Consider the following 24646-nt stretch of genomic DNA (forward strand, 5'->3'; position numbering starts at 1 on the left):
CCTGGGCCCCTCTACAGGGGTGCACTCTGCCAGGCTGGCTCTCCAGAGAGGTACCCCAGCTTGGGGTGCATCAGGGCATGGCCGGGAGAGCAGGTAGGTGGGCCCAGAAGGTCTAGAGATGGGGCCCACCTGGCCACAGGGCTTCTTCCCTCCATAGGAACCCATACTGCAAGCAGGAAGCTTCCTGGGTAATGAGGTCCCCTCCTCCCCGCCCAGAGAGGCTAAAGGTGCACAGGCCTGCGTGGCCCCAACTCCTTATTGGGGGAAGATCAGTACAGCAAGGGGGTTAAGGGTGTGACTCTTGTGGTCAGACTGTCTGGATCTGAATCCTTTGCGTGAGTTACTTAACTTGTCACTGCTTGGGTTTCCCCATCTATAAAGTGGGCATTACAACAGTCCCACACCTCAGCAAGTGATACATGTAAAGCACTTGGAACAGCACTGGGTGCACAGAAAATGCTATAAAAGTGACTGTCACTAGTCACTGGAGCCTGGAACTGCCGTGCGCATCTGATGAAAGCTAAGAGGCCTCTTCCCAGACTATGCGCGCATGTGATGTTCCAAACAATTTCAGCAAAAGGCAGGCCCCGCAGGACCCCAGGTTAATAATCCCCACCCTGGAGGGGAGGCGTTTTCTGGGAATTCTATAGAGAGAACAGCTAGGGGCTCACAGGGAGAGCTAGCATTAGTTGAGCACCTACTGTGTGCCAAGCCCTGTGCTGGGCCCCTGCATAGGTTCCTTCACTTTCTTCTCACAACTTCTCACAGTGAGGGTACGTGTGGGGAGGCTGCGGCTCAAGGGTTCAGGGACTGGCTTAAAGTCTCAAGGTGTGGTGAGGGGGTGAGTGAGGGTACCAGGCAGCCCCAGCCTCTGAGGCTTGGGTACCAGTAGGGAAGTCGGGGCAGAGTCGAGAGGAGCTGGGATTGCTTTAGAAGGAACATGACTCTCCCTTCTGTGGCTGCCTCCTTCCAAAGAAGCTGGCCAGGAGAGTGGCTGAAGCTGGAGCCTCAGGGGGCCCGTCTACCTCTTTCTCTGCCGGCCCAGCACCACCCCTCTCCCCCATTTCCATGACAGGATTAAGGACTTGAAAGGATGACATGCAGTTTGCTTCGGGAGTGGGAGGTGCCCTTGGGGGGGAGGCAGCCGATGGGGGCCGGAAGAGACTTCCGACAGGAGCTGCCACAGCAGATTCTGAGGCAGAAAATCCTATTTCTCAGTCCTTAATTCCAGTCAAAGGGCTGATAGGCATCGGCTGGCAGTAATTTGTGCAGTTTATCCGCTCTTTTCACCTTCTATCGGTCCTTCACTGACGGGCAGGCCGACATGCTGTTGCTCGAGTGAGGAAATTAAAATTTGATGCAATAATCCCAAATAAGAAGGATTTTATTAGGTAATATATACACTTTAGATGAGGCATGCTGACTTGATACACTGATAGAGGGAGGCGTACACGCTGGGAGCTGCAGATAAAAAGGGGGAGTGAGGGAGAGTGGGCGAGGGTCCGGATGGAGGCCCCGGGCCAGCAGAGGCAGGGCTGGGGATGGGGGACTCCTGGGTCCCCTGGCCTGGGGGACTGATCAGGCCATGGCGCTCCTCTGCCCTGGCCTGGCCGGAAAGTGCTGCGTTAAATCAGGGCTCCACACTGTAAAGGGACATGGAGGGCCCGGATCAAGGCACAGAAACGGATTAGAAGCCTGGAAAAATCAGGCTTAGGGTGTATGGGAAGCTGTGCAAGGGACACGGTAAACTTTCAAGTCTGGAGGCAGGGAGGAAGGCCAGAGGTGTGTGGTCACGGAGGTGATTCTGTGGGCGCTGGGAGAGTCCGAATCTCCCAACCTACTTCCTTGTCTGGCTTGCCCAAGCCTGGTCATGACCCAAGAGGCGGGACTCAGACCTGCTCCCTGGGAGCCCCCCAGACATTGGCTTTAGTGGCCTCGCGGGGCCAAATGGACAACCCTGGCAAGGCAAAGAGATATCAAGGTCCCTCATCCTGAGAAAGAACCATATCAGATGCCAAGAAACTGAGCATAAGCAGGGCAGGAGCCAAGGGGAGCAAGGGCTCCGTTTGCCTGTTCTGAGGAGTCATCCTAGCAGGGGCCCGTGGAATCATCCGGAAAGTGTGGCTTAGCACAGGGCCCTGCACACAGCAGGGGCTTAATAAACATCTAGAGGATGAGTAAAAGAATGAAAAATAGAATGGATGGCTGGACGAACTCAGAAATCTGCAGATCTGAAAGGAACACCTGTAGTAATAGCTTGATTTAGCATTACTCTGCTACGACACAGGGATGCCAGGAAAAACAAGACAAACTGAAGGTCTCGGAGGATACTCACACCAACACCCCTCTTGCCGACCACCGAGACTCTGAAATGAGTCTGAAATGGACCCCCCAGCCCAATCCAAACACATGACCGCCGTGTTCTAACGTCTGCTAATGCCGGCACTGCTGGGTGCTTCAATCTCTAAAACCCCCGGGCTAGGGAGGCACTATTGAGACAGCTGTAGCCCCAGTTCCCCGAGGAGGAAGAGGTCTGGAAGTCGTGTGATTTGGCCAAGCAAGTGCATGGTAGTACAGCGACCTGCTCCGAGACCCCTGGCTGCCCAGCCACCATCATGTCCTCACTTGAATCGACAAGCTGGCTTTGCCCGTATTGCCTGCATTCAGCCCTGAGCACGATGCCCTGGGAGGCCTGTGGGAGGTTCGAGACCAGGTCCCAAAGACTCAGCCACCTTGGTGACCAGGAGCCCCAAAGTAACCCATTTACACATCGGTGAACGTTACGGGTGTGGCTACAATTCAGTGGGAAGTCATGCAGCATAAGGAGGGTGAACTCCAGCAGAGTTGAGGGGGGAGGGATGTCTATGCCTGGGCCGGTGAGGAGGAAGCCAGGAAAAAAATCCCAAGAAAGGTCGTCAGTGAGCTGGGAACCAACAGATGGGTGGACTTGGGGTTGGTGACCAGAGCAGGCACGAAGGGTGGTGAGGATGACAGGATAGTGAGAGGGCTGGTCTGACCAGGGCATTTGTTTGTTTGTTCGTTTGTTCGTTCGTTCATCCATTCATTCATTCACTCATTCCAAAAACACTTCCTGAGCACCCATGGTGCGCTATGCCCACAGCAGACCCCACTCTTGCCGCACTGCTCTCGCGGTGCAGCAAAGCAGCCGAGGGTGAGTGAGCCATGCAGGAGCACTGAGCGCTAAGAAGGGACGGCCAGGGGCCGGGGGCAGATGGAAGAGCCCACCTCGTCTGAAAGATCAGGGATGAGAATATGTGCGTTTGTTAGCAAAGAGGTTTGGGGGGAGGCAGCCTACAGTCTTGAAAGCCCAAGCTCCTGCAGTCCATGGACCACCAAGAAAGAGCCGGCTGGGGTGGGGACATTCAGATGTCTCCCTCTGCCCTCGAAGCAGCTTCAGACACCTGCAACAGGAGGCCATCGTGTTCGTCAGACCCTCCAGCCCACAAACGGCCCCAAGAAGTGGCTACCCCCTCATACCTGGAGCCTGCAGTATGGTGCTTGGAGGAGGCCAATGGTCGGGACAGACCACGGTCCCAAACTTGGGGGGCAGGCTTCCTGGTCCGTGGTGGTCCAGGAGCATGGCCTGCACTCCGGTCAGGGGAGCCTGCCTCTCCCTTGTACCCAACTCTGCGAGCCTGTGCAGACATGCGGGTGGGGCCCTGAACAGCCACGCATTCAGGTGTGTGCCCCCCTTTGCTCTCAAAGCTGTGTCTTTCCTCTAAGCACATTTAGTTCCCTCAGAAGGAGGGGCACAGTCTTCTTTCCACAGAGCTGCTCCCCAAGCTGTATGTCCAGGGGTTGTGTTTGCCCAGAGGAGCCACCTTTTTCCAATTCATCAGCCCACAGCGGGTGTTCTATTCTAGTCTGTACAAAAGCCTGGCCCACAGTTGAGCAAAGTTGCCCACCCACAGCCCCTGCCCGGGGGCAGCGGCATGCTTTGTCTCTAAGACCCCCAGTCACAGCTGACAACCGTGGTGGAAACATGGCCCACGGGCAGCCAATCTACAGGCTGGCTGGCGACCTCTGACCTTGTGACATGGCACAAAATCACACCGTGGCCAGGCTTCCCTGGTGGCGCAGTGGTTAAGAATCCGCCTGCCAATGCAGGGGACATGGGTTCGAGCCCTGGTCCGGGAAGATCCCACATGCCGCAGAGCAACTAAGCCCGTGCACCACAACTACTGAGTCTGCGCGTCACAACTACTGAAGCCTGCGCACCTAGAGCCTGTGCTCCACAACAAGAGAAACCACCGCAATGAGAAGCACGCGCACAACAAAGAGTAGCCCCCGCTCGCCTCAACTAGAGAAAGCTCACATGCAGCAACGAAGACCCAACGCAGCCAAAAATAAATAAATAAAAGAAAAAAAAAAATCAGACCACGGCCAATCAGGTGCCTCTCTTGAACACGTGGCCTTGAGAAACCCAAAGTCTGGGCAGTTAGAAGGCGCAGCCGGAGCCGACTCTTCTCAGGGAAGAGCCAAGCCTAAGAAGGCCTGCGGGGCGGATGGCAGGTGGCCGCCATCTTGGGCAGTGATGGCTGGCTGAGAGAGGCAGATTGACTGACTGACCCATGGGGGGCATGGCTGAGCCCCACTGATGTTTTGGGGAGCCTGGCTGAGTCCAAATTCGCTCTCCAGCCCAGGCTGGATTTTCCATGGGCATCCCCGTCATCTCACATGAATCTTTCTGAACTGCTGCCCGTCACTTGCACTAGCCAGTCTTTGCTCTTTGCCACTCAGAGCCCTCCAGGGATGAAGTGAGAGAACGAGGAGGTGGGGTGTGGTATAAGAGGGGATTGGGTTTTCACTGTGCTGGGACACCCATCACTGCCATGCATAGGGGTTTGGGGGAGTAGGAAACGCCAAGGAGCCCATCCCACCAAACAGGGCCCCCATCCCTACCAGAAGTGCAGAGGGAAGTCTCACAAGGGCCGGGGAGGGTCTTACCGGAGGAGAATGCTCATAGATGTTGGTGCTGTAAGGCAGGTTGATGAAGATGGGGTCCATGTCCTGGATGTCTGTGATGATGATGGCCAAGTTGGCCAGGGTGGACAGAGGCCTGGTCTTGTCTTGGTCCTTAGAGGACAAAGAATACACAGCCTTAGGTTAAGTGATGTTGTGGACATGCGCACACATGGACACACACACATGACACCCACGTGCACAAACATGTGTGCACATATGTACACATGTATTCCCACACTCCCCCAGGGAAGGGCATTAGCACACGGAGCTCAGGAACTCTAAGAACCTTCAGTGATCTCTGACCTGTGCAGGAAAACACAAACAGGGCCCCCAAGGCCCAGTAGAGCCACATCTCCGGCCCCCGGCCCAGCCTAGGCCTGAATGCCCCCAACATCTGGTGGGCAGGATGACTGGCTTGGGGTAAAGGGATGGTACTGCCCTTAGCTCCTTCTCTGGATTCAGTCAGGGGCCACTGCCCCCTCCATGCCCACTTCCTGCCCCCTCTCATCCAAGGGCAGCAAGGGAATTGACTAGGATGGGGGTTCCTCAGAAGAAAGGCCCTTTGACCACAGAGGGGGCTACTCTGGAACCTGTATCCCTGTTCTACACGCTGGGTTTACTGGTCAAGCAACTTTTCCTTTAGAACCAGTAGGGGGAGCTCCAGGGCCTGTGACATTTGGGGGACTCTGGGAAGGAATCCTGAGAGGTCATGCATGCAGGCCATGTGGCCAGGCAGGCAATGTTTAAACCCTCCTAGCTGGAAATGTGGTCCTATGAAAGCTCACCAAGAAAGGAAACCCAAAACCCATCTTCTATTACCCTAAACGTGATAAACTGCTTAAATAGCTGCTGCTACTGAATAACAGTAGCCAACAAGAATAGAAACTACATGCTGAATAGATTATATACCAGGCACTGTACTATACACTTCATTTGCTTTTGTAGGTATTATGTGCCCATTATTCAGATTTAACAGAGACTCAGAGAGGTTAAGTAACTTGCCCTGAGTCACACATCTGGTAAGTGTATAGCCAGGACTCAAACTCAGGTCCTTTTGACATAAAAACTTGCTCTGTCTTGATCTGGGGCCCTAATATCAGCCCAGGTGCTAACTTGCTGGGTCACTTCGCATAAGTTCTCTCCCCTTTTGGAGTCTCAACTTCTTCTTCTGTGAGATGAAGGGACTCACTGGAATGACCTCTACGGACTCTAGGCCTTGTAAATTCTCTGGTTTGGGATTTGAGGAGTGACTGTCCTTGGGTTAGATCTCCCTTGGTCTGTCTGGGGTGATGTGAACGATGCAAGGCATTCCCCATGTTACAACAAGCCTAGTGCCTGCTCCTGCCCTCCAGAGACACAGCTGCTGAGCCTTCGCGGAGAAGGAAGGGCTGGTTGTCCTACGAGTCCTCAGGGGCAGCCAGGGAGAGGATGGAGGGGCTTTGGGGATGGGTCGTGGGTGCAGCAAGGGAGGGGAGAGTCTGGAGGCGGGGGGAGCTGGGCCCCTTGGACCACAGGGGAGACAGCCTCCCAGCCTCCAAGATGACGGGGCTCACAGTCCAGGCTTGGGGACCACCCATGGTGAGAGCTCTCAGCTAGGGACTGGAATGACCACTATGCAGATAGGACCAGAGGGTGAAGGCTGGCAGGAAGTCCTTTGACCTCTGGGGCCAGGGATGCCAGTGGTTCTGATTTGCCATTACCAGGCTTCTGTGGGCTGCTGGCTTTGTCCAGCGTGGTACCTGCCCTTCCTGTCCCACACCTGTGGCTGCAGCCCTGCTCCTGCCACGGATGCCCCCATCCAGCCCACCCTGGACTCCATGGCTGGGGAAAGGGGATGGCAGTGGGCACATCTGGCTGAGCAGGCACCTGGCCAGGCTTCCAGCTGTCACTCTGGCACCTACAGCTCTCAGCAGCTTGTTCCCAGGGGAGTCCCAGATTTCCCCACCCGCTACCCACCCAGTAGTGGCTGGTGACCCACACTGCTCCTGCGATGCCACACAGGAGAATCTCCTTGAGGAAATGCCCAGTGGCCAAGGGCACAGCGTCAGCCCTGAGAGGGACTTGTGCATCAGGTGGGGGAGCCATCAAGACCTAAGGGAGTTCTAGGGCCCCTCCTGTTCCACTGCTTCAAGGCCTGATCGCTGGAAGATTAATGGCAATTTAACTGCATTCACCATCCCAGCTTGAGCCTAGGCCTCTTCACAGGCCTGGCCACCCAGATTCATGCCTGTGCCCAGCTCTGCTCGCTTCCCCACTGGCCCAAAGCCATTTTTATGGTAGATGGAAAATACCCCACAGGGACAAGTTCATAGTGAGAAAGATAGCAAGCATCTGTGCATTTCTGGGTCCAGGTGTGTGCAAATGGAGAGTGGCGGGAAGAGCACCCTCCCAAGTGGGTGTGCAAGGCACTGCGGAAGGGTACCGGTGGGTCCAAAAAGTGGATTCTGGTCTTGCAAGTCCCCTTGATCCCAGAAGTCAGTTTTACAAATAGCAGCACACACGTCCTCCCAGGCAACTAACACTTAAGCAGGGGAGAAGGAAAGAATGTGGGTGTCATCAGCAGTGAGCTCCCCAGGGGCCGCTGGACCAGGTACAAAGAAAAAGTTTGCATTTCCTGGTTTAGGGGGCCTCTCTGGATCTCGTCCAATCCTGGGGGAACGCCATCTTTCAAACTGGACCCTGGACCCAATCCAGTGTGTCTTCCCCTGGGATCTGGGCTCTGTGACCTGCCAAGTGGAGCCCCCAGCGCTACTGGCAACCCCCTTGCAGTGACATGGGGCCAGGTGGTGGATGCTGTATGTCAGGCTAATGGGTCCTGGAGGGTCAAGAGGGACTCCTGTGATTTGTTTCACTGTTGACCTGAGCTTTGTAAACAGAAATCTAAGGGACAGCAGGCCGGCTCTTGCCCTGCTGCCGGCTGAAGGCTCCAGGAGCAGGGAAGAGGGGCGTGCAGGGGAGGAACCCTACTGAGGGTGTGGCCTGCCTGGCCCCCAGGCCCTTGATAACAGCTGGCAACAGAGTCCAAGCTGCAGTGATGTTCTGGAGACTCCTGACCATGGGGGTAGTGGCCTAGGGGGTCAGACAACCTGGGTTTGGGTTCCTGCTGCCCACTACTTACCAGCTTGTGAGTCTCAACAGTGTCAGCTATGAAATGGGATAGTTATTGCTCTCCCACCTCCCTCTCCTGACTAACTCATCCTGGAATTCCCAGGACTCAGCACGGTGCTTGGTGCAGACGGGTGCTCCCTTCTGTGTAAGAATCAACACTCTAGAGCAGTGGCTACGATGCTTGGACCCTCTGGCTCCTGCATGTTGGGTGGTGTCAGGACACAGCTGGGTTGACACCTCTGTCCTGTGTCCCAGAGAGTGAGAGGACACCCTGCACTAGGAATGCTCCATGGGGTTACCAGTGCAGGCACTGGAGTCCAGAGGCTGAGTGATTGTGGGCAAGTCACTGAATTGCTCCTGTGCCTCGTTTTCCTCATCTGTAAAATGGGTACCTTAATTTTTATGACATAGGGCTGTTGTGAGGTTTAATGGAGACAATCCATTTGAGTGCTCTGCACAGCACCAGGGACATAGCACAAACCCTCAGTAACATCAGCTGTTGTTGATCACCAGCATCACCATTATAAACCTTGACTGGCCCGGAACGAGGTTGACGTTCTGTGCTCTCTTTGAGGGTGGGAGGAGGCTGACTTCTGGTTGTCTGGGCCCCCGGTGCCGGGACTCACCGTGGCATTGACGGTGAGCTGGTAGGCCTGCGTGATCTCGTAGTCCAGCTCCTGGATCACTGTGACAATGCCACGTGCGCTGTCGATGGCAAAGAACTGGGAGGGGGGCTGAAAGGAGTAGAGGACGCTGCCGCCTGCACCTAGGTCGGGGTCCGTGGCGTTCACGATGAAGATGGGCGTCCCCACTGGCGTGTTCTGGGGGTGAAAAAAAGCAAATAAAAGGGTGAGCTGGAGCTGGAGCAGCTGCCTCCATCAGTGACTATTCCCCCAAAGCCCATTAACCATGTCCCTCCAGCCAACCAGACCTGCGGCTTTATCATTTTTATTTTAAGAGGGTTCAGAGGAATTTAAAATGCACTATCTATTTTTTTTTTTTTAATTTTTTTGATGGCCTCCTGGTGGCTGTAACAGCACCAGTTCCAAAGATGATCTGCTCGTCCTGGAGCTCTGGATGAGGGTCTTTTGGTCCCCAAACCCCTGTTTCTTGGCGGTTTTGCTTTCACTGTTAGGTGCCCCTTGGCTGCCCAAGCCTCAGGCATGGGCTGCTCTGGAGGGCAGCCAGGAGTCTGCGTATTGGAGGTTTCAAGGGCAGGGAGCTGGGAGATAAGTGATATGGGGATGTGGCAGAGAGTCTGGGGACTTTGCCTGGCCCACAGAGATTACCTAGTTCGCCCAGGGGTGGGGCATCCACCTGCCATGCCTGGGCCATGGCAGCCTGTAACCAGAGAGGCCCACGAAGCCTGCTCAAACATCACTACCTCCTGGGAGTCTTCCATGATTCCCTCTGCTATACACTGTGTATAGACAGACCTCTGCCCCTTTCTGACTTGGGGTTTCTGGTTAAATGTAACTTCTTCATGGAGGCCTTCCAGACCCTTAAGCCGGGTCAGCCCCTACCATGCCCTCAACCCCTGCTACTATTTATATTCAGGGTCCCACAGAACCCTGGAATGGTTCATCACCTACAATTCTTCTGTAATTCCCCGGTCAGTGCCTGTCTCCATCATAGCACATGTGCTCCATGGAAGCCTTAGGGCTATATCTGCCTTGCCCAGCACGGTGCCTGGCACATGGCAGGTGTCCAATAAATACCCTTTATGAAGACATGAACGAATCTCTATCACAGCATTTAGCACATTGTATTCTAAGTATCTGAGTATTTGCATCCTCTGCCCAACTGTCAGCTCTCATCACCGCCACGCCCACCACAATGCCTGGCATGTAAGCCATGCCTGCAAAACTCTGCGTGAATAAATTTATTCCGAACTTAGTGAGCTCTGGACACATCTGAAGACAGGCAACTTAACGAGGCTCTGACCAGAGACAAAAAGGAAGAAACAATCCTTGCTCCCGCTGACTGACTGACTGTTATGTGCCATGTCTGTGCAGTAGACTGCACCTGTCAGCTCTTTAACAAGCAGCTTTCTAGGTGGTTGCTATTATCCCATTTTCGAAAAGGAAGTTGAGGCTCAGAGAGGTTAGGTAACTCACCCAAGTCACACAGCTAGGCAGTGGCAAAGAAGGCCTTGAATTCAGGTGTAGTTAATTCTAAGCCTATGCTCTTAAGCTCTATTCTAAACACTTCTCTAAACCTTGATGGCAGTTCTTTCCCTAACTCTTCTGCACGTTGCTGAGGTCACCTGCCAGCATGGGTGGTACCCCCTAGCCAGGAGTGAGGGATTGGGCTGAAAGTTCGCTGAGGGCAGAGACAACATTCCTAGTCCTCTGTGATCTTTTTACACTGGGACAATGACTGGGTCCCTTCTGACACCTGCAGGGCTCCTTCCAAGGAGGGCATTCATATTACTGCCCCCTCTCCGTGCTGCTGGCCATGACCTGGGCCCTGGGTCACTACCTTGAGAAGCTTCTTTCTTTGGGGACCACTCTCGGGTACACTGTCAGCCCTTCCCCAGGACTATCTGCTGGAGGCAAGGGTGTTCTCTGTAAGGCCCCTAGTCAGTCTGGAAAAGGCCTCCAGAGGACAATGTCATGGAGTTGCCATTGTTTATCTCTGAGTGTGCTGCCCCTCCCCCATGAGGCAAGTGTCAGTCTCAACACACAGGCTCAGATCCTGTCCTTCTCCAACCAGCAGTAAGGACAGGGGCAGATGGGCAAGGCCCCTCTCCTCCATACCATCCATGATGCCCCAGTGCCCCTTGGCATAAGACACGGGCCCTCGTGGTCCTGCGCTTTCTCCCCCTCCACACTTCATTTCCTGGCAGGCATCACATTCTGGCCTTTTGGCTAAGATCACGTGTAGTATCTTTTCTTATCAGTTTACTATTTCCTGGCAGGTAGAGCTATTTGTACTTCTCCAACCCAGCAGGCTCCCTTAACACTTCTGAGTTCCTGAACCTGCTTTGCCTTTGCTAGGTCTGCCCTACCCATCTCAGTGGCTTGGAAAACAGATGCTCTCTTTCCCTCCAAACGAGCATCAAGTATACAAGGGGGCAGACTGGACAAGTGCTAGGATTTCAGGGATGGAAAGACCTCTGTTGGAACCCGAGCCTCACTGTGTGTCTTTGGGCTAGTTACTTAATCTCTCTGATCCTTAGTCCCCTCTCTGTAAATCGAAGTTAATAATATCTCATAGGGTTAATGTGAAGAGTACTCGAGCTCATGAGTGTAAACTTCCCAGCACATAATAAGTGCTTAGAAGACGGCAGTTGTGGTTTTATTGTCTGAATGCCTTCTAGAGGATGGCAGAAAAGAACACCTTCAAGGGTAGGGCAGGGAGGCATAAAGAAACACGATGACTATTAATGATACTGCACTGGGCATTCCCTGTCTGCAATCCCCAGATCTGCCGAGTACCCTGCTCTGCCATGACACCCCCCGCCCCGCCTCTCCTGCCCGGGGCGGCCTCAGTGGACTGCATTCCTAGGCTCCCTTGCGGGCTGGCTTCTGCCAACAGGAGGGGCTGGTATGAGCTCAGAGTTTGGGGAGGAGGCAGGAGGAGAAAGAGTTTGGGGCATCACTTCCCCAATCCCTCTAGCTCCAACCCAGCAGCCCTCATCCCTGGCCCCGGTTTTCAGTGGGCTCCATCCCCTCCACTTGCCCCTCCAGCCCTAGGAGTAGAAAGAGCTTCCCAGCGCTGCTAGTCTCTGGTGCCTCAACATCCCTTAATGTCCCCCTAGCCCTGCGCCCCCTCTGGAAGTTGTCTCTTCACCGAAATGCCTTTATCGGAACTATCCGAGATGAACTGTTTCCTGGGGGATCCTGATGGACACAGGTACTCTGCAAGGACCTACCCCGAGCCACCACGTGCAAAACACCAGAAACTGTACTCCTCGGGCGCCGGGCTCAGCGAAGCCAGCCTCCACCCCAATATGCCACCACGGCGGCACTGGTCTTGAGGAGATCTTTATGAGGTTCTCAGCTAACCTACAGCTCTCTCTCTTCCCCCCTCCCCATCTCTAGGTCCAACATGCACATCACAGGAGTGCCAGCATCAGCCCCAAGTTCCAGAACAAAGCACGCCATCGAAGCCTGTAGCTCCTGCCATGAGAGGGATGGACATGTTCTGATTTCAGAGTGACCAGTCCCCTGTGAGGCAGCTAGACAGCACTTCAGAGTACATGCCACGTGGAGCTAGTGCCCAGAGGAGAGGGACGGCTCCTGAGAGAACATCAGCTCTCTAGCGCCCTGCCTCAGGGAGGAGAGGGTATTTCACCCATCCATACCGAATGGTCCAGGGTGAAGGCTCTGATCAGAGGATTTAAGAGCAAGATCCAAGAAGACAGGAAAAGGGGGAAAATAAGGGATGGTCCTGTGTCCGACCTTCTTGGATTATGTTTCATGCCCTGCAGTGAAAACCTATTCAATTTCTGCATAACTTAGAAATGGTTTTAAATAGGCCTGGCAAAGAGCCAGGAGGGGTGGGGTCTGAGGCAGGGGTGGGAGGGGTGCTTGGAGGCCAAGGAAGCTCCTGGGCATGAAGGCCAGGCCTGACCACACACCCCTCAGGGATGGCTTGAATGTAGAAGCTGGAAGGAACCTTGGAGGTTAGCCAGCCTAGTCTCCCCATTTTATAGATGGGAAAAGTGAGGGGACGCGCTTCCATGCTCTCCATTTCACAGGTGGTTAATGGCAGAGCTGTGACTGGAAATTGGGTGCCCTGACTCATATATAAGTGCTTTTCTCACCTCACCCGGAGACACCAACCACTGCCTCCCTGCCCACCCGCCTTCCAAGTAGAGATGCTCTCTATACCCACAGCACTGCTCAAAGGGATGGATCTAGGTGCTCATGTTTGTACCAGGTGACTTCAGACCCAAGCCACATGCGATTGGTCCAGGGGTAACCACCTGACTCAAGCAGGCCAATCAGATGGGGCCTTGGAAATTCAATCAGTTTTCTGTGGGGAACTGAGAAAAAGATTCTTGCTACCTGGTTGGGGTAGAGTGGGCACCATGACAGGCCGGAAGTCACCCAGAAGCCACAGTTACAGGGTGGCAGAGGAAGCCCGTCTGCAGTGAGAATGGAGCACGGTGAAGCAGAAAAGCGGAGACAAGGGTCTCTGAGGGCCTCCCTGGCCCCTGCCTTCACAGGCCCTGTCTGGCCCTCCCTTCCTGTCCCTGGCTGTGGGGCTGAGACACAGACCATGCGGTCCTTCCTGTTGGTACCACTTGCTCACTCTGCCCTGCGTGGGTCTTGGCTCCTTGCCCCCCTGGCATCCCCAGAACACATCCAGCCACGGGCAATTCCTCCTCTCCCCACAGCTCTGCCGCAGGCTCACCCTGCCCCTCGCCTGCTGGGATTTGGCCCCTTTAACGCCCACAGCTGGGCCACAGAAAGCAAAGCTCATGGCCAGTGCTCCTGACTGTTGAGGGCACAGGAGGTAATATGGGGAGAAGAAAGCGGCCTGGGTGAATGAATGCCGGCCCCCTCTTCTTTTTAAGTGTCCCCAGACACTCCTTTTAACATGCAAATCTGTCCAGGTCATTGAAATGATCAGCGTGCATGTGGGGTGGCAGGGGTGTGGGCAGGTGAGAGCTTGATCGTGGGCTTGACACAATCAGCCAGGACAGGCCTGGAGGAGGATGCCCCAGAGAGCCAGTTTCTGCCTGCCTGGAGACAGGAGACCAGGGAGAAGGCGCCCCTACCCCCTACGGTGTCCAGCCTTGGAGTTCAGGGTCTACAGAACCATAGCCAGGTGGGCCTGGGCTGTGCAGCCAGGGCCAAAAGACCCATTTTGGCAGGGGTGGGGGGGCAGCCCCATTCTAGGGCAACTCTGGCTCCACCTTTTTGCTGGAAAGGAGCAGCTGGTCTTGGGAGGAAAGGCCCCACGGGGCGTGATTACTCCTGTTCCTAAAACAGGCCTCTTAGCCCAATTCTCAGGCAACTCTGGCTCCACCTTTTTGCTGGAAAGGAGCAGCTGGTCTTGGGAGGAAAGGCCCCACGGGGCGTGATTACTCCTGTTCCTAAAACAGGCCTCTTAGCCCACTTCTCTGTCCCAACTCTGCTTCTAGAGCCCCTTCTTCCACTGCATTCCCTGTCCAGCCCCATCCTCTCCCTCACAGCTTCTGGGCCATTTCAAGGGAAATCTCCCCAGATGCACCACCCATGTTGCCTGGGGTCCGGGAGGTGTGTTTAGGCGTCATCCCCTGCAAACCCCTTGCCCCTGCTAGGCTGTCCCTCTCAGCGAGGGGCCCACTCCACGCAGGTCGCAGACAGGGCGGGCCCCTGCCTCTTCCAGCTCCCATTTAAGCTCCACATCACTTCTGATGGACCTGCTATAAATGGGCCACCCTGCGCAATTCAGAGACAAATAAATCTTTTTGCTGCTCTTGGGGTGACAAGGGAATAGACTCTGGCAAAGTTCTACCGTGCAAGAGATCTTGTTCGTTAATAATAATGATAAATAGCTCACTTCTCACACGCAGTGTGAGTCACATTACACTCTGGGCTTCTACAGAGGTGGCTCAGGGTGCTCACTAGAACAGGTGGGGGGCGCACGGGCAGCGAAGGAGGAAGAGGGCCAGACAGAGAGGCAGAGCGCAGGACAGGGGAAACAGAGATGGAGAGAGTGTAAAGCAAGGGGAAAGGAGCCGAGGCGAAAGGTGGCGGGAAGACCACAGGGGGACAAACAAAAATAGGATGGGGTGATGAAAGGGGCTGAACTGGGGGCCCAAGGGAAATGGGCATGGGAGGGAGAGAGTTTGTGAGAGAAGAAAGAGGGAAGAAAGTTGGGGAGAAAGGAGAGGAAAACTCAGAGCAAAAGACACATTACGGAGGAAAAGTTGTGAACAAAGGAAAAGAAGTATAAAAATTCAAAGCAGCAAGAGAAAGGAAGATGGGAAAAAGAAAAAAGCACGCCATACTCTCTCATCTTCGCAGTGCACCCTCCTTCCCCGCCCGTTAGATTTATTCTCAACCCTGGACCAAACCTCGGAACAAGCCCGACCGTTTCCACCATAGGTGCCACCTCTAAAGGCATTATTAATATTTATGGAATGCTTGCTAGATGCTGCCACAGTCTTTAATATCTTATTATAAAGCCTGTTATAAAATGCATTAGTAATAAATTCCTGACAGATGGAGTTTCAACAAGGTGCGGGCGCCTCGGTGGCTCTGAGCTGGGAACAGACCCTCCTGGGCCAAGCTTGTGGCTCAGAGGCTGGGCTGCTGGTCCCTGAGTCAGGGCGGGGCAGGGATTCAACTCTTCATCCATCAGCATTTTTACAAATTGTATCTCATTACCTCCTTTTCCCTGATAGGGGAAATGGAAGCTCAGAGAAATGAAGCAACTTGTCCAAAGTCACACAGCTTGTAAGTGGTGGGAGCAGGATTCAAAATCAGGTCACCTCTGTGTCTCCAGACCTTGGGGACCCTGGAGATGAGGGTGGAAAGTGAGCTCAGGGCCCCTGCTCAAGCGGAACTTGTTCATTTCCTCTGTGGAAGGGCTGGGGATGACAAGGGACCCAAAGATGGGAGATCCAGTTTGGCGGGATTAGAGAAGAGAGGGTTGGTGGGGAGCTTTAGCCCAAAGAGAATTTCAGAAGAAAGAAGGTGTCTCAAAATTTGCACACTTTCACTGGGGATAAGGAAATGGGCTCCCACTGTGACAAGAAGAATTAAAGTCATAAGTAGAGACCTTTCTGATGGGGGTGGGCAGGGTGGGGTGGTACCAGGGCAAAGTGGAGGCACCTGTGCCTTGGTTTCCCCTGAATGCCAAAGAGGTGCTTTTTCACTTGTGACTCTGGAGCCAGGGGCCTCCTGGGGTGCTTGGGGAGGGTATGAAGTTTGGGAGGCTTTGTGGCAGTCCAGCTTATGGGGGAGGGAAAATGGGGTCTATGAGAGATGTGGGCTGTATTTCTTTCTCAAACAGGCAAGAAGGCATGTGTGGGCACCAGCTGAGAGCAGGGTCCAAGGAGAGAAATGGTGCAGGGAAGAGAACCAGGAGAGGCAGGTGCCCACCAGGCCTCCGTGGATATCTCAGGTGGCCCCATTCTGGTCGGGAGAGGGCACACGGTGTGTGCACACACCCACACATGTACACCGTGCTCCAGCACCTCTCTCTGCAGAGGAGTCTAGAAGAGATCATTTTACAACATCTCTTCTGTCGACCAGTGTCTTTTCTCTCTTGGGTGATGTGCACTGGACTCTAAAAGGTGTTGGGTCTGCTCTGAGTGCCAGGCAGACTGTCAGGTGGAGGTGCCAGCTCTGTGGGCAGGAGGAGCCCCAAAGGGCTGGGCCCCAAGTCCCACACACTCTCACATGGCTCGAGCACTTTCCCTGGGCTGGGCTGGCCTTCTCAGCTGTTCCACATCTCCATGGAACCGGTTCAGTTCTCTCCCCTCTCTGAGGCCCTGCTCCTTCTCAGCCTCTGGCTGTGTACCGCCTGTTCTGAATCCCAGGAAGACTTCCATCAAAGTGCTTACCTAACGCCCATCCTGACTTCCCAAGTTCTGCCAGTCTCTTCACCTGCTGGAGTGATCTTGGACGTGCCCTTCTCTCTTGACTCCCACTCCTCATCAATCACCAGGGCCTGTCAGTTCTTCCTTCAACATTCCTCAAATCCTTCCCCTTCTCTTTGTGATTTACCTTGGCCACCTCTGAAGTCCTAGCCATGTCACTTGCACAAAGAAGGCATTCAATAAATGTTTTAACAGAATCGGGACTTCCTGTTAAACATGGCAGATTGAACACATCCATTGATTTCTGTTTTTGTCCCAACCCCCTCACCAAAATGACAATATGGAAATTAAAAATGCATAAACTCATAAGGGCAAAAAGAATAGGAGAGGAGGTGACAACAGATGAGAGATGCCAACAGAATCCTGGAAATAGATGGAACTGGAAACTGCCTTAGGAGAGATGGGAAAGCCGAAACTTAGGCCAGCATCTCAGAATCTTGGAAAAGCTCAGGAACTGGAGACTCAAGATGATGCTCAAAACAGGAAGACTGGCTGCAAATCTTTAAGAAGAGTGGTAAGACTCCCAGATGCCTTCCCCAACTCTTGCAGAAGATAAGAGGTTTGCTTTCTGGAGGGGCTGAGTTAGTTGGGCTCTGGTCTCAGACTGGGAGCTGGACGAGGCAGCTGAAAACAGGGAGGTTAAATGAAAAGCTGCATCTCCCCTCCACTCCCATCTCCAATCAGGTCTCTTTAGCCATTTAGCCTCCTGAAGACTGACAGCCAGGCAGGAGATAGGGAAAGTTGACCCAAGAGAAAACACAAATATTAACATGTTGGAATTCCCGCAAAAAAAATCCAGGTCCTCACCTAATCATCCCATGGTGAAGCCCACTGGTTAATAAGCAGCACCCCTCCCTACCCTGTCCTAATACACACAGCAAGCTTCCAGGCAGGTAAATGTGAACTCACTCTTAAATATGAACAGACAACTAAAGGTCAAGTAAACATTTGAGAAGAGCCTATAATGTGAAAGGCAGAGAAGAAAGGAGTAAAAAGGAGTAACAACAATAAGTATCTTTAGCAAGCTTAGACAGACAACACAAGACAGCATCTTTGAAATAATCTTTCAAGAGGAAGAAAGAGCTAGTAGAAAGTAAAAAGTCAACAGAAGAGTTGGAAGATAAAGAACTTTCTCTAGAAGTAGGACAAAACTCAAAGGGATGGAAAATGGGGGAGAAGAAAATTAGTGTAGTTCAGAAAATTCAACACCTAATTAATAGGGGTTCCAGAGAGAGGAAACAGAGCAAAAGAAGGGGAGGAAATTATCCAAGAAGTAACATAAGAAAACTCCCAGATCTGAAGGACATGCTTCCAAATGGAAGGAGACCATACTATGTGTTCAGAAGACAGCTCCACACTGAAGCATAAAATGATGAAGTTTCAAAACACTGAGTATTAAAAAAAATCCTAGAAACTTTCAGAGAGAAAACAAAAGGCCACACTCAAAGGACCAAGAATCAAAATGGCATCAAAGTTCTTAACAGCCAGAACACAAAGGAAAAATGACTTCACATTATGAAGAAGACTATTTTCATTCTAGTGTTCTATACCCAGCCAAACTATCAACAAATATGACTGTAGAATAAACACATTTTTCAAAGTAAAAAAAAAAAATTCCATGAATTCTTTTTCAGGAAATTACTCAAGGGTGTACTCCACCAAAATGAGGGCATAAACCAAGATGGAGGATAATAGGGAACCCATGTACTGGGACCTAATATATTAGATATTCTTAGGGTGAATGCCTTCTCCTCCCCCAGGCCTAACCTACATCAGGTATCTTTAGCCATTCAGCCTCCAGAATAGCAAGCAAGCCAGAGCACAGTCAGTCCAGATTGAAGCAGGAGGATGAATGCTCTAGGGAGAATGTTGCCAAGAAAAATACAAACTGAATTAAAAAATCAATATTCTTTTAATACATTGAGAAGAGGTATTCAATTATGTCAGAATATTTAGGGATGAAAAAAATGATAGGTTCATAGAACACTAAGCAAGCAAACAAAAAGAGGTAATTATTAATTCTAGAGAAAACAAAAGAGGAAATATAATTACAGAGGAAATATAATGACAGTACTGTACACTATGTGGCTCTGCTGTGAATAATATTTATGTAATTATAATGCTGTATACACTAAATGCTGTTTGAGCTAAAAGGAGGGATATAATTATGTTGGGAGGATGGGTGGAGCATATTAAGAGTGGTGTGTGTATGTGTGTGCGTAGCAAAGATGAGGTAGAGGGTGGTGCAAAAGTGCAATTCTCATCCTTCACAGCTGAAAGTCGATAGATAATGTCTAAAACTGAAAAAATTATAAGCATGCAATTTGGAAATAAGAAGGTAACTATCAGAAATTGAACGAGGTTATCTCAGGATGGGAATCAGGAATGGGAAAGGATGAGGCAGGGCACTGCTATTTTTATTATAAGCCTAGCTTTACCATTTGACTTTTAAGCTCATGCATATATGGCTGATAAAATTAATATAAAAATTGAAAAAAATCTCCCTATGGCTGAACCACTGCAGTGGCCTCCCCTCTTTCGGCCCTGCTCCTGTAACTAATCCTGGAAAGTCACTGCCCTAAAGCACTGACCACCCCCACCCCCACCATCTCATTTTCCTCCTCAAACGCTATCACCAGCTCCTCTTTTCTGTCCAAGGCAAGCTCCTCCTGGGCCTTGAACGTCACCCCAGTCTGATCAAAGCTTCCCTTTCCAAACTCATCTTTCATTTTTGCCCCATTGAGACCCTCTGCTTTAGTCAGACTGGTCTACACAGCAGCCCCCAGAGCGCTGGTCTACCTTTGCTCGAGGAACCTGTGCCCTCTCCACAGGCATTCCTGCTGATAGCTCCCCTAGAGAGCAGATGTCACCACCCAGCACAGGGAACCGATGCTCCCTCCCTTCCCGGAAGAGGCCTGGCTGCCTGGGCTTTCTAGGCACACGTGCCCAGGCTCAGGTTGAGACACCCTCTCCTGCCCACACTCCCAGGCTCTGCTTTACACAGGTGCTGGGCGTGCAGGACTAGGAGAAGCCTCATCAGAGGGACATCTGGGACCTCCCTTCCTTCTTCTCAGAAGTTTGGTTTTCAAAGCCAGGTAGGATACCCAAGTGTGAAATGGCCCCAGCTACCTTCTAATTCAGAGATTAAGGAGATCCAGGTAATTTTTCTCAACCGCCCGACACACACAGCAGCTTCCCTACCCCAGCCCAGCGACCTTCCTGCAGAATGAGTAACAGAAGGGTTTCGAGATCCACCCCCGCCCCACGTGCCACTTCCCTTTAGCTCCCACACTCCAGCGCTGTCCCTGCACCTGCCCCCCTGCAGCCAACCTCTACCCCTCTCACCTGTGACCTGCAGGAGCTGAGGGAGGGACGTGCTGCAGCACCAGGCATGGTGCCTCCTGGACGGTGCACAGCTGGCAGAGCAGCCCAGCAGCTGGCTGAAGAAGGGGACAGGAAGGGCCGCGCTGGCGAGGCGGCCCCCAGGCCCACGCCAGCTCCAGTCCCCATGGCATGCTGTTTTCAGTGGCGGCGGTACCGCCCCCTTCCTCAGGGCTGGGCTCCCACCTCCCTCTCTATGGCATGGGAGGAGTAACGGCAGTGGAGGCCGGAATCCAGACCTCGGCTGTTCACTTTTACCCTCCCACCCTTCCCCAAACTGAGAAGGTCGTCGGAGGGACTCCTGGGAGCCTCCCCTGCTCCCTCCCCCACAAGGGGCTTGGAAACCAGCTTCTGGAGGCAGGAAAAGATCCATTCAGTGACGATTACCCCCCATGCACATTGGCCTGATTGGGAAAAAAAAACAGAAACAACTGTCCTCAAACTCTGGGTCACGTTCTGGCTTTCCAACAACAATCTGTGTGACTTCCTTCTCTGTTGCTACAGGACATCAATGCAAACATTTGATGCCTCAGTCTTCCCATCCAGGAAATGGGTACAGCAGTCCCTGCACTGCCTTCCACACAGAGCTGCAAGGGAGATAAAATAAGTCATTTTGAAAAATCAAAGCCCAAAACAAAATCTTTACAACCTTCTGCAGAAGCAGAAAATTCTAAGATAAAAAAGTAGGGAAAGCTATGATGTAACCTATAGAAGAGTCCTCTCTAAAAAGCTACCCTGGAGTCCAGAACCAGAACCTGGGTTGTCCCTGAGCCTAGGGGGCTGAGTCTAGGACAGAAACAGGGTTTGGCGGAGGCATGACGTGGCTGGTCTTGAGACTTAGTAGATTCTGGAAAGTGGCAACTGATAGATGCATGGAGTTCCCTAGGATATTTTTTAAAAAAAGAAAAGGCCTTCCAGGGGTCTAGGGTAATAACTCACACCCACTGAGGACTTCCTGTGTGTCAGGCCCTGTTTTCAGCACTTTCCATGCATTATCTATCTTGTATAATCCTCTTGGCAGCTTGTGAAGCAGACAGAATTACTATCCCCATTCTCTGGATGTCCAAGGCCATGTGTACTAAGCAGGAACCCTGGGATTTGCACTCAGGCAGGCTGCACCAGGGCCCAAGCTCTTAACCACCGCGCTATGCTGTGCTCAGTGCTCAGTGAGCAAAGTGTACCAGGTCCAGAAAGCAGGGGGATGGCCAAGATGACCTTGAGAAATTGGGAGCCTCTCATTCTGGCTAAGTGCCGGGGCCTACTAATGATGTTTAAAGGGGTTGCTACAGAATGACTTAGGCCATCTAGAGGTTCCAGGCTCAGGACTTTACAGGAGCCAGGCGTCACCAGGAAGGTGCTGGAAGGGGAGGCGTCAGTTATCAGGAGCTGTCACGTTCTTTCATTCATCGATCCCAAACACGTTTATGGAGCAACACAGTACAAGACTGCTTTGCCCACACTCACACTCTTTATCTTTCCAACAAAAAAACGGTTACGAGCAATTACAAGTGGTTATTTGTGGGGAAGAAAAGAGACACAATAAAGGGAGGCTTTGAGGAAGCAAGAGCGAAAGGGAAAGTTCTATATGAGTCCCAGCTCCGCCCTTTATTTGCTGTGTGACTTTAGGGAAGTTAGGCAACCTCTCTGAGCCTCAGTTTCCTTATAGTTACAGATGGGCATAATAAGAAAACCTGTCCCATGGGACTCTTATAAGGCTTATGGGAGAGAACACACAATAAGTGCTTAGTGCATAACACATACTCAACAAACCTTAGGCTCTATCATAATGTTATTATCTCGTGGGGCAGGTGTAAGGGTCTATAAACTGTAAAGTGCTTTGTAAACGTTACCTCTGGTGGGAAGGCCTGGAAGGGGAGGGGATGCCTCTGAAGGCTGAGGTCCTTGCTCTGCTCTCAGCAGAGATAAAAGTCCCGGATGAGAGGCAGGGTTGGGGGGCTCTCCCTGTGGCACGCACCCCCACCTCTGTCCTAATGGAGCCCACTCTGGGTGTGTGGGGCCTCCAATGCTGCCCTGAGCTCTCTGTGCACAGCTCCATGGCTCACAAATTAGGCTCCATCTCCATCTCCCAGCCCCAAATTCATTCCCCCGTGTGATGATGAATCATGGTAAACAAAATGAATATGCAGATCTCCTTAGGGCGGGCCTTACATCTATGGAAGCTGAGGCTAATAAATGGATTCTGAATAAGAAGACAGCTCAAGCAATGCAACTTCTCCTGCTCATCTCTCCCCACCCCTTGCACCTTGGGCTCCACCCATCGGTGTGCCCCTTTGTCCCCAGCTGGGTGTGCATTCTGAAGGGCCAGGTGAAGAAGGCAGCAAAGGCCGGGGCAGGCAGGAGTAGTGGTCTAGTCCTGGTGTGGGTTTTGCCTCTCCGATCCCCGTGGCTACTGCTGCCGGCCCTTCAGCAGTAGGTGGTGTGATGTGATAAGTGGAACCTGTCACTTGGTGCCTGGGGGCTTAAAGGCAGACAGGCTGGGGGAGGCTGCAAGCGAGGCTGCAGGGGAGCTGAGGGATGGTGAAGGCTGGAGAGAGGGGGCTTGGTGGGACCAGGACCCAGACAGGGAGAGCACAGCTGCAGGAACTCACTGGGGCCGCGGGATCTTGGGAAATGGTTTAATCTTCAATAAGTGGAGAGAGACTGGGAATATCATGGCGACAAAGGACTTTAGAAATCACCCCGTCCAGTGGTTCGCTCCCTTGGCTGTGTATTAGAAAACCTGGGGAGCTTTTAAACAATATCAACGCCAGGGCTCACCCCAGCCTCTGTGCTTTTAAGTTCCCAGAGGAATTCTCATGTACAGCCTGGGGGGAGAAGCACCGCCTTACCCAGTCACCCTATTCTATAGACGAGAAAGCTGAGACCCAAAGAGTGGAGGGGACCTGACTGAGGTCACATAGGTAGTCAGCGGTGGCAGACACCCACCTCAGTGCTTACTCCCTGACCTCCCCCTCCCTTGTCCTGGCAAGGATGGGAGGTGACTCCCTGAACATCCATCATTCTTATCCTTCAGGTACAAGGAGCACTGGGCTGGGGGACAGAAGACCTGGAATCAATGTGGTCTCCGTGGGACCCTGGACAAGTTACAAGCCTCTTTGGCCTTCAAGTCCTCATCTGTCAAATGAGGGAGTTGAAGCACATTATCTCCACATTCCCTTCCTGCTCTACAAGGGTATGACTGTAAGTCCTTCCTGAAATCTAATCCAAGGCTCTCTTGCTACAAAGCCAGCCCCTTTGCTTCAGACTGTCTTCAGAAGATATAAAGGTAGCATGTACCGAAGCAAAGACTGATAAAGGCATTTCTCTCTCCCTTTCCTTGTTTTCAGTGTGTTGCTCTCTATTGAGATACATAACACACTCATGTGGACAGAACACAGGTTAAAATGCCCCACCGCTGGTGGTAGGTGTTCGCCCTGTGCTAGGACTGCAGAGCACAGCCCCTGAGAGTGGGCGACAAGCTGAGGAAGGACATTCTGGGAAGAACAAAGGGCACCAGGGGTCAGGAAGCCAGGGGCCTTGCACCCCTGCGGCTCTGTCTCACTAGCTCTCAAATCGTCCCAAAAGGGCGGGAAGATACTAAGACATCAGGGCAACCATCCCAGATGCCTGTCCTGCCCCCTCTTTCCCTTCCATGTGACCTTGGGCAAGTACTGAAACTCTTGGAGCCTCAGTTTCCTCATCTAGAAAATGGGTATGAAGTAATGATTATGAAACACTTAGCCCAGTGCCTGGCGCACAGTAATGGTGGCGGCAGCTCCCATCAGTGTGACAAACCTCATTATTACCAGGTAATGGCAGCCTCTCATTCTCCTGCTTTGGTGGGGGTGACCCAGGGAGATCCACTCATCCAAGGAACACACCTGGGGAGGGGGACAGTTCCCTGCTATGTTGTCCTTGAGAACTTTCCCATGACAGGGGTCCTGAGGGCTCTAAAGGCTGGGGGGGGTGGGTGGAGCATCTGTTGCTACTGCTCTGGGGAGAGGCCTCCTCCGAAGGTATTGTCGGAGAAACGGGGGGGAAAGTCCAACTCTTTGGTCTACTGTGCATGGTGGACCGAGGGCCATGGACTCTGCCACTGGCCTTGGGGACAGCCAAAATCTTGGCACACAAAGACCACCAGACTGACCCCAAGACAATTTGGAGACCCAGAATCCCAGATGCATCCTGCTCGAAGGATGCCCAGTGGTGCCCAGTGAAGGTGGCTCTGAGGGCGCACTGGCCTTCCCCTAGGAAGTAGGAGAGACCATGGGTAGGAATTGCAAATGACTTTCATTAAGCGGGGTGCTAATACCATGAATTACAAATGAAACCCAGATGAAGAGGACCCTGGCAGCCTTACCTCCGTTTGATATTAATTGGGCGACACTTTGTTTTAATGGTACATTAATTAATGCAGAATATCAACGGAAGTCCGCGTGACACTCACATTAATACAAATGAATTCATTACCTTCGGTGTTATTACAAGAAATGACAAATAAATCTGTAACAGTGGGACCCTTCAAATAATAATCACGAATCATTAGGTTTGCCGCTCGTTTGTACTGTAGCTTGCAAATATGTGTGTATGTTTGCTGCCGCGAATGTGCCTTTGCCTTTTGGCGGG

The 24646-nt window shown here is 52.5% G+C and overlaps 1 protein-coding gene and 1 pseudogene across 1 annotated transcript in view; one reads left to right on the forward strand and one right to left on the reverse strand.

Annotated features, from left to right (window-relative positions):
- The window catches only part of CDH23 (cadherin related 23), a 452031-nt gene that overhangs the window by 272065 nt on the left and 155320 nt on the right, over nt 1-24646 (reverse strand). Inside the window, exons 7-8 of the mRNA XM_059900605.1 lie at nt 8721-8915; nt 4969-5097 (exon numbers count right to left, since the gene is read on the reverse strand). Coding sequence (XP_059756588.1) covers nt 4969-5097; nt 8721-8915 — 324 coding nt within the window. The remainder of the gene's footprint in view (nt 1-4968; nt 5098-8720; nt 8916-24646) is intronic.
- Nucleotides 10945-11125, forward strand: LOC132351329 (U2 spliceosomal RNA; annotated as a pseudogene).

This window comes from Balaenoptera ricei, chromosome 16 (assembly GCF_028023285.1).
Source record: "Balaenoptera ricei isolate mBalRic1 chromosome 16, mBalRic1.hap2, whole genome shotgun sequence".
Lineage (NCBI taxonomy): Eukaryota > Metazoa > Chordata > Mammalia > Artiodactyla > Balaenopteridae > Balaenoptera > Balaenoptera ricei.